This window comes from Xiphias gladius, chromosome 2, assembly GCF_016859285.1.
Source record: "Xiphias gladius isolate SHS-SW01 ecotype Sanya breed wild chromosome 2, ASM1685928v1, whole genome shotgun sequence".
NCBI classification, from domain to species: Eukaryota; Metazoa; Chordata; class Actinopteri; order Istiophoriformes; family Xiphiidae; genus Xiphias; species Xiphias gladius.
Window position 1 is genome coordinate 847,606 of NC_053401.1, and position 16,452 is coordinate 864,057.

The 16,452-nt window shown below is 49.0% G+C and overlaps 1 protein-coding gene and 2 non-coding genes across 3 annotated transcripts; all 3 read right to left on the reverse strand.

Moving 5' to 3' along the window:
* Nucleotides 1-3,817: 3,817 nt before the first annotated feature.
* Nucleotides 3,818-11,716, reverse strand: pthlha (parathyroid hormone-like hormone a). Its single transcript, XM_040150177.1, has 4 exons — nt 11,622-11,716; nt 11,196-11,317; nt 4,983-5,513; nt 3,818-3,837 (listed from the first exon to the last, which is right to left on the reverse strand). The coding sequence occupies exons 2-3, from the start codon at nt 11,300-11,302 to the stop codon at nt 5,006-5,008; spliced, it is 615 nt and encodes a 204-aa protein (XP_040006111.1). The 5' UTR covers nt 11,303-11,317; nt 11,622-11,716; the 3' UTR covers nt 3,818-3,837; nt 4,983-5,005.
* On the reverse strand, nt 7,360-7,432 carry trnat-ugu. Its single transcript has one exon. It is a non-coding gene; the product is annotated as a tRNA-Thr (tRNA).
* trnat-ugu lies at nt 7,782-7,854 on the reverse strand. Its single transcript has one exon. It is a non-coding gene; the product is annotated as a tRNA-Thr (tRNA).
* Nucleotides 11,717-16,452: the final 4,736 nt, after the last annotated feature.

Genomic DNA, 16,452 nt, shown 5'->3' on the forward strand with positions numbered 1-16,452 from the left:
CAGTAATGCAACGCGGCGAAACATGTGTCGCTTGTTTCGCCGGCCTGCTCCTCCAGCCCCGAGGCCTTGTCTGGAACATTTTCCGAGCTTCTGCAGGAACGTTCCCCTCCAGCTGGCTGCTCGGTCTTTGGCCGGCTGAGCCACCAGTTATCTCTCTGTAGCTCCGTCTCCCTCCGACTCTCTGAGCGTTTCCAACTTTTGTCTCGCTCGGTTGGACGTTGAAGCCGCTGCTGCTGCTCGGAGCCTAACGTCAACACCGCCGACACCATCAGCGCCGCCGCTCGGCTCCTTCTCCTCCGAGTCTCTCGGCTCACCGACCCGCTGCCAAACCAAACTTGTCCTGTTGCGAGGCTGCAGCGGCGGGAGATATTTTAATGGCCGTCGCTGAAGCCAAATCCCTCTGAGCTCATTCCTCAGCCCGGAGCGGCTGATCATCCCTCGCTGAATCCGGGGTGGAATTTATGATGAGAGGTGGTAATTTGTTGACATTTTTTGCTCATTGAGTGGAAAGTTGTCATGTTCTTTCCCACCGTATGTGTGGATGTTTGAAAAAAAAATTAAAAAAGCCGTCGCAGAGGTTTTGAAATATAAAAGAATGAACTCCCGTCTGACGCGGACCACGTCCCGAAGGACAGCTGACGGTGAACAGGCACTGGCGGGACAGACAGCAGGAGTGATGAAAACCTGCAGACATGCAGCAGAGGAAGAAAATGTGTTGGTGGGCTGGAGGGACCTTTTAAAACCTTTCATTTTACCAGAGTTGGGTAAATCTGCAGACTCCACGGCCGGCGTGCGTCCTGGCGTTACACCGTAGGGGGGCCTGAGTGGCCCTGCTGCCCCTCTGGTGCGACTGCGTGGCTGCAAACCGTTACAATCTACTATTTAAACTAGCACGTCACTTTCCGTTACTGATGGTTAATACTTGGCAGTTTTCAAACATCATTTTAGAGAAATAACAACACGTTTGTGACAGTTTACGGCTAAAACTGAGCCTGCCGTGTCTAAGACTGGTCCAAAATAACCAGTATAACCCCCCCATGGTCATTTTCAGGTTAATTAACCCAAAAGTACGTCTGTGCTTTAATGACCCAAACTGGGTCCATTTTGAGCCAGGGATTTTTTTCTTTTTCTTTCGTACGTACAACCCCTACATGCCACAGATATTTTGTGAAGTATTATGTTCATAAACTTGTACGGGGAGTCGCTTTAAAAGGATTTTATAATGGGACGGGATTAGTCACTTTATTGAGTAGGCAGATGACTGATGCAGGGACGATGCTCTAATGTTACCAACTGAAAAAAATCTGCTGAGTGATGTGTTTCAGTCTGTGTTGGAAACGTGTTTCAGTCCAGCTTTTAGTTTTTGATCGTCTGTCAGTGGAAACTTTCAGAGCGTTGGTGTATTGAGCTGCTTGTTTCTGAACCGACATGACTCAGCCTGGTGAGACCTCACTGACTCCCGGAGAGAGTTTAATGCAGAAGAAAGAGGCAGATTTTCTGCTGAAGTCGAAGGAGAACTGAGTGGATCTGCTGGGGGTCCAAGTTTTGGAAGCGAATCCATGTCAGTAACTTTGGAAAACTGCACATATGTGCATTTGTTAAAGCACCAAGTTCCTCGCTGCTTGTTCATCATGTTAATGGAAGTTGGTGTGAATGACTTTCTCAGTATATTTGTCCTGGCCAGAGGGTTTTTACAAGGCCTGCCTGACGGGAGAAACTGGAATGAGTTATGAGGGAGTTGTGAGGGGTCCTGATGAGGGTCGGTTTACATTTAACTGATGGATCAGGAGCCCGCTTCATTTTTATAAATAGAACAATGTATGTAATACTCAATAAAAGTTTGTACCGTGTTACAGAAGCTCGCGGAGGTTAGATTTGACGACAGGACCCCAGCTCTCTGCAGTAACCACCGAGGGCGACTAACTGATCACTAACAAATCTCTTGATTATTTGATTGATTATCTTTAATACCCTTTTTTAATAACTTGAATGTCTGAGATCAAAATCGACGAGGCCTCTGATTCAAATCCTGGCACAGACAGCAAAGTCAGGGCAGGAAAGCAACTCCAGATGAACGATAGATGCGAAAACAGTCTTCTGTTTGCTAGCATGCTAGCCCTAGCATCCAACATGTAAGAATTTAGGAGGTTATGTGACGTAGACAATGTTGCGATATTTTGAGGCTCGAATGGGATGTATAAATAAAGCTGTAATTTAATATTTAAAACTGCTTATCTGCCCAAGGAGAAGCATGTACAAGGCAAACAAAAGAGGACCCAGGACAGGACCTTGGGGCACACCACAACTCTGAGTTTTAAGTTAGAGCTTGACGTAGAGCTCCAATTAATGATTATTTTCATTATCAGTTCATCTTGTTAATCATTTGCTTGATTCATGGATTAATTATTTGGTTTATAAAGTGTTGTCTCTATAAGGTGACTTTTTATTTTGTGTCTTGTTTTGTTTTGGAGTCCAAAATCCAAAGATATTCAGTTTATTGTGATATAAAACAGAGAAAATTGTGACATTTGAGAAGTTGCAACCAAAAAATGATGAGTCTTTACTTGAAAGAATTACTTAAAAATATTGATTATCAAAATAATTGCCATTTGATTTTCTGTCAGTCAACTAATCCATTAATTGGCTAGTGTGAACTCTGTCCATCAGCATATTTTCCCATTTTGCTGCCCCTGGTGGCCAAAAATAAATGAATGCAGCCCTAAGTAAAGCATTTGAGTTATTTCATCACTTGACTGGAGATGAGCGGGAAACAAAAATCTACCATCCGATTTTCAATAGATGTAGTTGAATATCATCAGGGCCCAGGACAGAACCCCGGGGTACACCACGATACAAACTTGCAGATGAGGACTTCATAAGCGTGTCTTATTTTGAGGTTTCTGCACCTTTGTTGGCAAAAAAGTCAATCAATCCAGCTCTGAGTAAAGAGCATGAGTCATTTTACCACCACTTCATACGAGGTTTCGGGTGTAAAGTGACCACCACCGTGAACTTAATGCGTTCTTATTACCAGTAATAGGACAAAGTGACGTAAGAAGACACAGGGACTGAGAGGAGTTACTGTCAAATGTTTAATCTGTTCAGTACAGGGTGTTTATCTCAGTGCAAGTGCCAAAAAACAACAATATCGAGCCGTGTTTGGTTTATGTACAAATATGAACTTTGGCGTTGAGAAGCAGAGCGGGCCGTGGAGGAAACGGAGACAGTGAAGGCAGCAGGAGGGTCCAACTCAAAAGGCGAGACGGCAAACAGCTTCGGTCAGAGCCGAACAACGTCCGCAAAAAAACAGCAGCGAAGAAACCAACAAAAAACAAAACAAAAAAACTGAGCGTCTGAACAGAGCGAAGGGTCAAGAACTAAAAACCGAAATGTAACACAGAATGACGACTGTCGTTTCTTTTCTTCATTTCAATCAACCACAAAAACAAGTCAATGAACAAAATTAATGGTATATATATTTATATTTATATATCTAAAGTGCATTATGGTACAAAAATATAGAGGGTCAGCAGCACCTCGATACATTTACAAAATAAATACACCATTCAGACAAAATAAATTACCGCAAAGAAATCTGACATAATTGGAATAAAAAAAAAAAAAAAGAAAAAAGCAAGGATTCACAAAGATTAAAATCTGTTGCCCGACAGAGCATCAATAAGTTTTTTTTTTTTTTATCATATTCTGCTGTCTATTCTGCTATATTTAGAATATTTACAGACAATAAATATTTTCCAATTTCTTTCCAAACGAATCACTATTACAGGAGACTGTAACATGAGTATTTAGGAGTCCACTCCAACTGTCCGTAGGTTCCTGAAACACAAACACAAAAAAGAAGAGAAAGGAAAAGACAGGTTAGCTGGGCGGTTTGTTTTCATGTCGGAGCACAGTTCGGTGTCTCAGAAGGCACCAGAGTTCGTTGGCGGACCTGCGGCTGTGGCGGCATATGGCCGAGTAACCTTAGAATTCCTCGTCACGTTTACGGTGGGTCGGATGGGCTTTTACCGGACCGATGGCGGGGACCTGGTTTTCAGACTTTGTCAGCCACCAGTCCTGCCACTTGTTTTGATTTCTAACTTTTCATTTTCCCTCTGGCGGGGCCTCGGGCGGGTGTGGGGTCGGCTTTTTCGTGGCTCACCCGCTGCTACTGAGGGTCACCGTTCACAGTGATCCTTGTCTGGATGCATTCGGCGTCCTCTCTGGGTCGTGCCTCTTTTCGAATGAAAAATTAGACATAAGTATCAGCCTTGTGGGGCCGGTCCAGGTTTTGGTTCGTCCGCCGCCGGAGCGGTCTCGTTCTGGCGTGCGGCGGTTCGCCCCCGTCTGCCACAAGGGGCACTAATAGGCCACTAACGAGCCCGCTTTGGCCCGGCGCACCAGAGTGAGGCGAAGAAGACACCGCGCTCAGAATGCTTGGACAAGCCGCGCAAAGATGAGATTTATGCTCTGCTGGAAGTGTTTTAAAACAGTCTGTTCAGAGTTTTTCCTGGAGAGGAGACTTCAGTGCTGAGGACTTGGCGCTTGGTTTGGCAGAAGAACAATGACTTCCTCGTGTCCAATTAGCAGCAGAGCCGTCCCCCACGCAGGGGCCGACACAGTCTAACGGGCTCGTTTTCCCCTCCTTTCCAGTTTAATGGTGTCCAGTTCCTTTTTTAAGCTTTTGTCTCTCCTCCTCGCCCTTTTTCCTTCAGTGTGCGGTTTCTGTTAACATAACTTCTTTAGAAAAGCTGAGATTCAGATCTCGGGAGGCAGCTCGGTTAAATAAAAGGTCAAAGAAAGGAAATGTAAGGAAGCTGCTGACGGTGCTTCTGCCGACGGGATTTCTCTACGAGAGCCACCTGATTAAAACGAGCGAATTTACTTTCCTGCGGTCGTTTGTTTAGGGTCGAAGGTGACGTCACAGCAACAGTCCTCTACCGACGGACTGTTCCTGATCAGACCTGGACCTGTGGACTCACCTTTGTCAGAGACTGACAGCGTTTTAAAGCAGCGCCCTCCGCAGGCCGAGCAGAGACCGCCACTCCAGGTGGAGCCCGCTCCCGGGTTCGTCCTCCAGCATCCAGCCCAGCGAACGCGCCCTCCTCTTCCTCTTCTCTCCTTCCCTCCTCTTCCCGGACCTCCCTTTCTTCTTCTTCTTGCCGGGTGCTTTGAGGACGCCATCTTTGTACGTCTGAGACTTGTTGGTCTCCTGCGGCAGGTTGGTGCCCTCCTCCTCCTCCAGCCTGAAGCTGATGGGGAGGTTCTTGGTTCCCCCGGGGGGTTTGGAGTGCAGGGTGCTGCCGGTGGTGCTCAGGTTGATGCCCAGGCCGACGCCCGGCAGCCCGACGCCGCTGCTGCTTCCGCCTCCCCCGGTGGTCCGGACGGGAAGGTCTCGGATCTCCGCCGTGTGGACTTCGTCCAGAAGCTCCTGAAGCCACATGCGACGCTTAAAGTCCTGCAGTGTCCGGCCTTTGTCGTGCATCAGCTGAGCGTGAGTCACAGAGCGTTTCCTGCAAAAAAAAAAAAAAAAAAAACCCCAGAAGATTTGATGAAATGAGACTGTAGCTCATTTAGTTCAGGAGCACAGAAAGTAAAAGCGTGTAAAAGTACTTCTCCTTGGGTAAAAACGTGACGGACTCCCAACACGAGATGGCTGAGCCTTGCACCAGACTCCACTGAAAAATTTAGGCTTTTGAGATGCTGTGCCCTGCTCATCGCTTCGGAGAGAAGCTTCTGCCGAATGAAATTAATGTTGTATAAGGTCCTAAAAACTCAGGACAACAAATACGATTTGAATCATGAATCATTTGTCACGTTCTCCTTTCTAACGTTTTTCCATATTTCAAGAATTATTGAGAAACAAATATGACCGTTTTTTTTAGTGTGGTTGTGTATTGGGGGGGGGGTCATCATGCGTTAGATTTGTAGGACAGGAGGAAAAAACAAGTTTTCCTATCACGTGCAATGCGCGCCACGTGGCCAAAAGTACGCGGACACCAGGTTCGTGTAGTGCAACTGACGGGTCGGGCTCGGGGAGGTTCCGTTGAATCGCCAGCAGAGGGCAGCAAACGCCCGAGAACGAGTGCAGGAGGGCGCGACCGGCTGCAGCGAGACAGAGATGAGTTTTACGTTTTGGCCTCTCCTCGTTTTTCTCATATATTAAAGGAGATTTCTTTGTCTCTTGCATTTAGGTAAACTCCCACAGACCCGTCCCTTTGCTTCCTCTCTTTACTCTTCGCTTAAATAGGTTACAAAGCTTTGGACACTATTTCCCATAACCCCCCTGTTGCATCCATGCAGTGAAATGACATGATTCATCAAACCGCAGGAGCCGAATTCGTTTCCAGGGTTGTTAAAACTGATACAGAAGATCTCCGCCCTGCCGGAGGTGGTCCAGATGAGCTCGCTCTCTTTTTCTTTTCACAGGAAAATGCCAGTTTTCCTTTTGATTGTTCTTTATTATGATCGTGGCACCCGCGAGCAAAGCAAAAAACCTTTGGCCCCTCGCTTTTCATTAGCGCGGATGTTAACTGACAGATTCATGGCGCTCGGGGCCCGACGGGTAAAAAAAAAAAAAAAAACGGTGCCACAAACGCTACAAGCCAATTAAACTGTGGGCCAAAGAAAAAAGAGAGAGAAAGAAAGAGAAAGAGAAAGAGAAAGAGAAAGACTTGGGGCTGAACTCTGCTGCGATTCCTGAATTTGAACCGAAACTGCCTCCAGATCAGTCACAGAGGAAAAACCTCCACCAAGGCTGCACTGTCCTCCAACGCCGGGCTTTAAATGCTCTAATCCGCATTTGGATCCAAACCTGCTTTCAATGAGACACAGTTATAGAACCTTTGGGATTTCGATGAAAATCTCCAGGGAGATCCGGGCGTTGAAGTGGGTCCTGTCGCTCTAGCGCCAACTACTGGCCAACCATCATCAGATTCTGCGGAGCCTCTGAGACTGAATCGCACACGGTGGTGTTTATTTATTGAAATATCCCACGGCCCCAGCAAGATTTAGACCCGTTTACAAGACCGGGACTCTGGTCCCCTTTGGGATGAACCACCGGCTGGACCGCGCCCACACAGCTTGAAAAACAAGCAACCACGGAAGGATCCAAGAAAAAACAACTTTTTCAGGCTCATCGATCGAATTAGCAAATGTTCATGTGACAAATATGTAAATAAATAAACAAACTCTTAAAATGCTGACAAATCTATCAAATATAAAAGAAGCTTGTGTCGCTCACAAGGTGGCGCTGTCTGCACAGAGAGGAACCTCCTGTTCTTTGGCTGATTTCATTGAGTCCAGCAACATGTCTGAGACGTGGTGGTCAAGGGAACCGTCACCACGGAAAAGGTACCGAGGCCCCAGCGAGATTTGAACTCGCGACCCCTGGTTTACAAGACCAGTGCTCTAACCCCTGAGCTATGGAGCCCTGTGGGTGCTGCCCCCGCCGCCCCGACAAGACGTCGGCCCCCTACCGAGAAACCACAACACTATGACGGTCACAAAGGTTTCAGGCTCATTAGGAAAAGAGGGAAGAAAAGGTGAAAAATCCGTTCAGGTGCAAAAAAGCTCGACGTTAAATTACCCACGGCCATGGAATCTGATAACAAATGAAAGAACACGCTTGTTTCTGGGCCAACGGCCGAATTTTACACCAAACTACAGCGAACAAACGTTTCTTTTTTGACACTTTGCTCTGCAGTTATTCATCATGATCCTGCAGCGTCAGGGTCGCCGGGAGTCGACCTATGAGCACGTTTCCAACCCAAAACAGGGTCAGGCCCCAGCGAGATTTGAACTCGCGACCCCTGGTTTACAAGACCAGTGCTCTAACCCCTGAGCTATGGAGCCCTGCTCCTCCTTGGCCACACGGTGGTGCTGCGGGCACTCGGGACCTGAGGAGACGCCGGACTGTACTTTGCACTAGTATTTACTGGAATTTATTTGTTGTTCTGAAGCGTCTTGAATGCAGAGATTGCAACTGGGTCTAACACCTCTGCTGAATAAATGTAAAGCATTTTCTGCAACTAAAAAAAACTGACAAAAGGGACTGGAAACGAGCCTGGAGCTGTTCGTTGGACGAGGAAATAAAACCGGGAGTTGGAATACGACGACACTGGACTCTAACAAAGTCTTGAGGCCTGAGAGCAGAGGAGGAAGACACGGCTCCGGCTCCGGCTCTCCATCGGCTCTGATTCTGACCAGATGGGACGAGGCCGACCTGTTATCTTTCCAGATGCGGTCGGGGCAGCAGAAGGATTCGGGCTTTGCTTTGCCGCGGTGTCGCGTTACTCAGAGTCTTAACTCCTAGAAAAACAGAGAGGCAGAGGGCACGGCTCGAAGCCTGGGAACCACCGAGCACCAACGCCGGCCAAACACTTCAGGTGTCTGAGCACACAAACAGGCCGGCTTCAGTGGGAGATGCCCTCCTCCCCCCCCAGCTCAGTTGTTTAGCGTTTGATTTGGATTGAGGTGCGGAGGTCTTAGGGCGGGGGCACAGGCGTTTAGTTGGGAAAACTGAATCCTGTTGACCAGCGGGAGCCTGAGAGCTAAAAACGGGGGAAGACATTTCGACTGATGAGACCACAAAAAAGAAAAGAAAAAAACGTGAAAGTGTATTTTTCCGCTGAATATTAATGCCATCCTGAGCAAAACTCGCCTCCCAAACACAGAGGGAGCCCCTGAGAAACGCTTTTGTTTATATGCATACAGATATTTCCTGTAAATCTCAGGCCTAAAGAGAGAAATCGCCTCTTTGAAAACCGATCCGGCTCTGTTTCTACCTTCAGCATAGCGAACATCAAACGCTTCCCAGCGAGAGGAAAGCAGGAGGAAAATGGCCCCGATACATCCTGAGGTGGCAGCGCTCCAGCGCTCCTCATCCGCGGCCTACCTGACGTTAATTGTTTCTCTCTGTGGGAGAGGTTCCCCAAAACCACCGCTGTGTCGTTTCCCAGCGCCGCCTGCCCGAAATACTTTGGCCCGCGGTCAGACGTTTGTCGGTTCAAATCCCGAGGCCAGATATCGACTCCCGGCCTCCTGTCAGGACGAGCTGGGATGATGCACGGCCCTGATGTTTCATTCATTTCATAATGTTAACCACAGTGGCTCTGGTTACCGGTCTCTAATGGGGTGGTTCTGATCCTGATTCTGGAGGTTCGGAGGCTCAGAACTCCCACCCTGACTAACCGGACTGGAAAAAAACCTTCAAGTTTTCCTGCAAGGCTTTTCCCTCAATTTTTTCCCCGGGTGAAATAGTGAAACTTTTCACCTCCTCGGGCCTCAGAAAATATTCAAAATAATCATTTAAGAAGGAAAAAAGAAGAGCGATCACCAGAGCCGGTACAGACCGAAACATATCCGCACCACCGAGGATCAGAAACTACCAAAGTCAGATCAGATTCAAAATCCTCTTCGCCTCCTCCCCCCTGATTCGTTTCAGACTGTTTTATTCAGGCCAAGTTCCTAATACAGCTGCTTGTGTTTACCATTCGAGAGTTTTGGCTTCTTTCGGTTAAAAGAAAGAAGAAGTTTTTCGAAGGAAAACGTGAATGTTCCTCGAGGCTGCAGAAGAGAATCTAGCATTATTTCACTTCGATGGATCTGCCGCTCACCCGTTTGCCTTTTGATCAATAAAACTAAAGAGACTTGTCCGTCACAATATCTCAGCGCACGAGGTGGCGTCTCCAAATGTCTTGTTTTGTTTGACCGACGGTCCAAAACTGGATGTGGGACCACGAGGAGCGGCGAATCGTCACACTTGCGAACCTACATCCAACCTTTGTTTAAAGGTCAACATGGCAGCCGGTTGACTTTCTACCTCCTGATCGATTACGTGAGCGCCGGCTGCAGATCTGCTGGTATCAGAAAAGTTTTTTTGAGGGGACCGCCCTGTAACATCACTGCAAAGATTTGTATTTTTCTACGCCAGATTCGAGCTAAATCTAAATTCCCTAAGCCCCAACAGCCTCGGATCCGGACCGACACACCGGCCCCTTTTCTAATCCAAGACCACGGCCGCGGATGGAGGAGGGTCAGAGGTCAGCAGCGTCGGCCGCCGTGTGATTTTTGCCTCACGGTTTTCACAGCGCCCGTGTTTTCCTTTCCACTCAGGTGGCGTTAACCCCGTCCCGAAATCCCATTAAGTGCGTATCACACGACGGGTGTAGCTCTATTTCCCCTGACACGAGCAAAACAGGCCCCACACACGCTGAGTGTGGAAACTGCTGGAACGCGTTAGCGTCCACGTAAACCTGAGCAACGCACAGTTTGAATCACTTTAAAGAGTCAGCGCTCTTCCTTTAGCAACCGGGCTCCAGACTCAAAGCGCTGCCACCGAAATGCGTTTCAGATGTGACCCCCCCCCCCGCGGAGACGCTGTGCTTAATCCAGTCAGAGAGGCCAGAAGTTTAAGGCAGAAAATCTCCCTTACTGACTGTTTGTAAGCTACAGAAACCCCAAAAACCAGCCCGCTTCTAGGGCATCCTCCCACTGCTTCATTAAAAACTGATTACATCCAAAAACTGTCTCAGCGATATTATCTTTCCAAAGGGGAAAAAGCTCTCAAAGTGTGTTTAGCATTCTGGCTTAACAACTTGAAAGAACATTTATTCTGCTTGGCATCAAACACCTCAGCAGGAGCAGCAGGTTTGGTTTGGTCCACGGCCGAGGCGAACATCAGCATTATTCATTTCCCTCCTTAGCAAAGACTTAAAGTCTTTGTCCAGGGAAGGACACCGGCAGGCAGAGGGTGTTAGAAGCTACGGGGACGCTCGTCTGGAAGCTGCTGAAAACTCCCGCCCGGGCCCTGCAAACGTCAGAGACTCTCTGAGCCCTGGATGGAAAGCAGCAGCGAGGAGGTCGGGGGGTTTCAGACGGAGCTGCTGGGAGTTTATCACGGCTTAAGGTAAACACACAGGTGGGCGAGGGCTAACCAAACAGCTGCCGGCACGTTTCACAAATGAACGCATTTTCCAGCCTCCGCTCGCCCACCACGCAGGGGGGAGCGGAGCGTGGAAATGAGTGAAAAGAAACTCGCAAGTATCGGAAAAAAAGATTATCTGGAAGTGAATCCCGCTCTCTTTATTTCCAGCATTCCCGAGCTTTCATTTTCAGAGCGCAGACTGACGGATTTTCAGTGAAAAGAGAGTCAAAAGGCTGAGGAGCTAGAAAAAAACCAAATCCGGTCTTACATTCTGCTGCTCAGGGCATCAATTGGCCGTCCAAAGTGCGGCACCGGGGAGCAGAGTAGGAAAAGAGCGAAGCACCACTGCTGCAGGACTCTCCTGGAGCAGAACATCGTGGAGATCCGCGTCTGAAAAGGAACCAGAGACAAGAACAACCTGAGCCCAGAATGCAGATACTTATACCTGAGCAGCTTTAGCTTAACAAGGCACCGTCTCTCTCTAGACTCTGACATCCTGCCAACTGTGAGAGTTTTTCTCTGAGCCCCAGTTGCTGAAGCCATTAACCCTGCTCTGCTTCACCCTCTGCAGACCGGACGGCTACAGCAACCGGTCCGGCATGTTTCAGAGCAGATTCCAGATGAAGCCACAACAAAGCTGAAAGTAGACAAACCAAAACAGAAGGAGGAGGAGGAGGAGGAGGGGGGGACTTACTTTCCCACAGCAGTGTCTGTCCCACGCGGAAAAAGACAAAGTAACAGAAAGAAAAGGAATTCGCCTATGTCCTATGACTTTGCACCAGGAGTGGGAAAAGTCTCAGGAGACAATCCAGGGGATGACACCTCTGGGAGTGGAAAAAAAAAAAAAAACCCCCACGAGCCAAAACACGTCCGGGAGCTCGCCTTCACTTTTTTATGATCCTCGGTTTTCAAAATTCCTCAAAGTCAGCCAAGTCCAGCTGCGGCTCCAGCAGCGCTCCAGGTGAGCTGCGGTGAAGAGGTGGGCGTTAGAGCGATGGCAGGGCAGGCAGCGGCGGGACGGGCTGAGGCTGCGCTGCTGCTGCTGCGGCTGCTGCAGGTCGCTCTGATGGGAACGCTTGCTGCATGCTGCCTGAGTGCCTGAGCAGGTCAGAGGCGAAGGGAAGGGGGAGGACTTATTAACAAAGAGGAGGGCTTCCATGATGTCTCTGCCCACTTCATGTGGAGTCTACTGAGTGTGTGTGTGTGTGTGTGTGTGCGTCAGGAGACAGATAGTAACAGGGAGAGAGGAGCCGGCAGGAAGGTGGCGCTCGAGCAGCACACTGCGGGTCAGCTGCAAACCACAGCTGGATCTAGGGGGGTCAGTCCCTGCCAAAAATGCTGCACAGCCTCTTGTTCACGCTGACTTTCTTCAGCGGGAAGGACAGCGTCTCCAAAACCTTCACTTTTATTCTTAATGAGCTGAGAGACACAGAACTGCTTTAACCCGGTGGGTTTTTCCTTTGTTTACCTCAAGCAGGAGGAGAATTTATTCGACCCCTCTGGGAAAACTCAACCTTTGAGTTTCCCCCCGAAACTTTTAAAATCAGCACATTTGGGAACCGAGCGTTTTCACTGGGCGGCGACAGGCGAGCTCGGCCTCGTCTTCGCTGAGCTGCATTCTGTGCATTAAAATGGCCAAGTTAAGTGCATTAATCCTCTTATCTTTTAACAACACGAGCAATATCGTGGGTATTCGGGTTTCAAGGCGGAGACGGCGGAGGAGACGGGGATGGGGACAAAACTGACACACGAGAACAGCGAGTCCATGTGAGACCACAACTAGGGGCAGCTAGTGCCAAACCTACTGTCTGCTGATTGACTCGAGTTATTCGGATGGCGACTGCTGCTGCGTCGATTATTAGACAAGCAAAGACGCCGTGTGTGTCCGCGGCCCGCCGACGCCGTGGCTGAGTTCTGAGGGACATTCATTCAAAACGCATCAAGGCTTTAACCTTTGCATTGACCCTGTTTTATGTCTGCTGGACCGAACCGGCTGCATCTCATCATCCCTCGTCTCCATCATCAATCTCTCGGGGGAAGCACGTGTGTCGCCAGCGATTCGCACTGGACTCGGAGGGTCACGTTTGTGCTTCTTTACGTCGGCCTTAGGCCTGGATTTTCAGAACGGCATTCTGAAATGCAGCGTTCAAAACGCATTGCTTAAACTTCTTGACATGTAACTCTATGAGACCGGAACGGCTCAAGTGTCTGCCCGTGTCCCTCGCAGGCCGCTGCAGATGTTGAGCCCACCGCTGCGCCCGAGCCCGGAGGCGTTTTCAGTCTGATGCACAGTGACAAGTGGTTTGAGTGGAAATCGCAGCGCTGACCGGGGGCCATCCCTGGCCTTTACGCGCTCGCTGCAGACCCGGGGTCGGCCGCTCCGTCCGCAGGTATGATGCTCGGCCTGGGGACACCAGGCTGAGATCCGAGCGGAGGTGATGACGTCTGGCAGGCCGAACCTTCAACTGTCAGCGGCGTCCCGGTGTGCACAGGCCCGTCTGCCTCTCCGCCGATGACTGTCCAGCAAAGGCTAGAACGCCCAAAAGTAATCTTTCCACAAAAAAAACGCTGGTACGTGCAAACGTTAAACGTCGGCGTCAGCTCAACGCTAGCGGAGCTCATCCCTCTCACACAGAACATCTCCAGATAACGAGATGATGAAACCGTTGAAACAGAGAAGGAGATAAAACACTGAGTTACTCTGAGACGCCGAAGTGGCTCCTGATTCACAGCCACAGGAGGCGACGTGAGAATCAGCGTTATCGGCTTCGTATTCTGTCTGTAAATAGCAAAAATACGAACTTCAAAAAGTTGCCAGTTCAGATTTAAAAATAAAAAACCATCTGGTAGAAAAATAGAAAAATAGAAAATAAATTGCGTCCAACAATTTTAGTAACTTTCTGAAACAGACAATCAGGCCCAATTTAAAGGAGGTGGACGGTTCATTGGAGGCAGCCTCTAACATGCAGAGTGGATCATTTCATTTTACTGTGAATACATTTCTACCGTCTGCACATCGGATGATGGGAACATCCGTGATCCAGCTTCCCCTGACCTGTAACCCTGTCACCAGCAGAGACTCTCTGATCCCACTTTCTGCTCGTTGTAATTAACTGTTACCACCGTTAACTTCGTGCCCCGTAATGGGTCTTAACGCTGCTTCCAGCGGGACGCTTTGGGCAGCTCCCACAGAGATCATTACAGAAATCCGATCTAATCCGATCTAATCCGATCTAATCCGATCACGGTAGGAACGACGCCGGGTGGAAACATTCCTCACGAGTGGATCCAACTGCTTCGCGCTGAAGAGCCTCAGACCACCAACACGGTCGCTGCTCTTTGGCTCAGCCTGCTCTTACGTAACCTCTCATACTGTGCTGCATTTATTAGCCTGCTGCAACGTTTGCAGCTCCTGCATTAGGAAGCACAAAATACAGCTGAGCTCTGATCTTCCCTGCCGGTGTCATCGACCTCACATCAGAAGCCTGATGTTCCCCCGTCCGCTGCGGTCCAGGGTCGGTCCTGATCAAGGACAGTGATACTCAATTCAATCCCCCAGTGCCTCTTCACGCTGAGGAAACTACAGCGAGTCTCTTTCATACACTTCCCGACCCCCCGTGGCAGCGCCGAGCGGCGCTCCAGTCGGGGCTGAAGGCGGGAACACGCCGAGCTGAGCGCATCCGGGGGCACCAGCCGTCGGCCTAGTAAAAGCACCAAAACAACGATGTGAAAAATACTTGGTAACGAGGTAAAGTCCCGCGTTTTAAAACCGTGTTATTATCGAACGCAATTACTGAAAGAATTAAGAGTAAAAGAGCTCGTTCAGCCTGTGAACGACGCAATAAATGACTTTATTCCTCCTGAGTCATGGAGGCTTCGGCAGCGTTTTACTGCTGGAGCTGCTCCAGGTGGAGCTGCTTTCAGCTACGTCAGGGACAGAGAGAGAGTTTAGTCCACCGGTTCCCAACCCGGGGGTCGGGCCCCTCCAGAGGGTCAGCAGGTGACCCTTTGGGGTCGTCAGATGATTCATGAGGACAGAAGGAAAAACAAAGTTCTGATTCACTGATTCATGTTTTGAACTTTACTGTGAAACACTGGAGAGTCTTTGCCTCTTTGGCTTTCAACAGTTACAAGTACGTCGAGTACAAGTACGTCAGAATTGTTCTTAAACACAGTACTTGAGTAGATGTACTTAGTTACTTTCCACCATGGGCACTGGGATTGTTCTGCCGCCACCCGACAGGAGTTAAGTCCACAGACCCGGCTTGGTTGACGCTCAGGCTCGGACAACATTGTGTTGAGATTTGTGAGGTGTGAAAAGCAGAGTGCATCTTCGGAGAACTGAAGCCTGAAGAAGGAAATCCTGCGGCATCTTCGACCGTCTATGGTTTGTGTAATGTAGGAGAGAACTTTCTTGGTCGGAGCCAATCAGGGTTGTTTTTGTTTTTTTCTTTTTTACTTTGCAGCCGCCTGACGTCATTTTTCCAACATCACATAAACTGCCGACCAAATCCAGGGAGTCTGATTGTCGACATTCCTCCGGTAACGAAGTTTACGAACCGCTGAGTGAAATGTACAGTTCCCAGAACGAAGCCGTCCAACGCTACGGCACGTGGTACGACGAGGCTGGATTGGGGCCAGTCCAGATCACAATGTCTCAACAGCCACTGGCCGAACCGTCACAAAATTATTCCACGATTGTTCACACGCCCCCGACGACGAAGACCCCAGATATTGGCGACTTTCTGACCTTTCCTCTAGCAACACCGCAGACCACAATTACTACTCATACACGGTAAATCTTGAATCAGAACAGAAGATTGCCGCATAATGTTCCGATCACTTTCCCGCTATGAAGACGACGACCCCCCGACCTCATCTCTACCGTCACCCTCGGGTCAAACCTAGCAATCAGGGTTCGAGAGTCAATCAACCATCAGGGCGTTGTCCTGTTCCGTCCGGCACTTTCAAGTGATCTCTGCGATGAACGCCGCAGCCCCTAGGGGACGCTAACGAGACTTGGGACCGTCGGTCTGGTTTAAGAGCAGATGACGCCACAACCGAGCTATTTCCATGATAATTGAGCAGACTGTGCACCGAGGCAGACTGTGAGGTGCAGTTAAAAGCTCCGGGCAGAGTCAGTGAGTGGAGTTTGGGTTAAGTTTGGGTTTTTTTTTTTTTTTTCTCAAACAAAATCAATTATTTAACACACTCACATTCCACAGTCCCGAGAGAAAACACACACAAAAAAAAAGCCTTTGTATGAAGTCTGCACCGCAAAAAGTCAACTGGCTAAAACGAGAGTAACATTAATCACATGTCCCTTGTTTCTAAACATGTATGGAACTCAGTATTCACATGGTCCTGGGACAGAAAAAAGCTGCACAATTACCCATAAATCTCAGCTCCAAACATGTGAAATGTTGATGCCACATGCTTGTGTAAACATTTTTCCCCGCAAATGATTTCCACACAGATTTTCTGGGGGTCCTGCCCGACAGATAAGACCCGGCGAGCCGAGTGTG

Excerpts from the sequence above, each read along its gene's own strand:
- pthlha (XM_040150177.1), bottom strand. The coding sequence starts at position 11,302 with ATGTTCTGCTCCAGGAGAGTCCTGCAGCAGTGGTGCTTCGCTCTTTTC. Across the intron at positions 5,514-11,195 it reads GATGCCCTGAGCAGCAGAAT|GAAACGCTCTGTGACTCACG; the intron begins GTAAGACCGGAT and ends TTTTTTTTGCAG.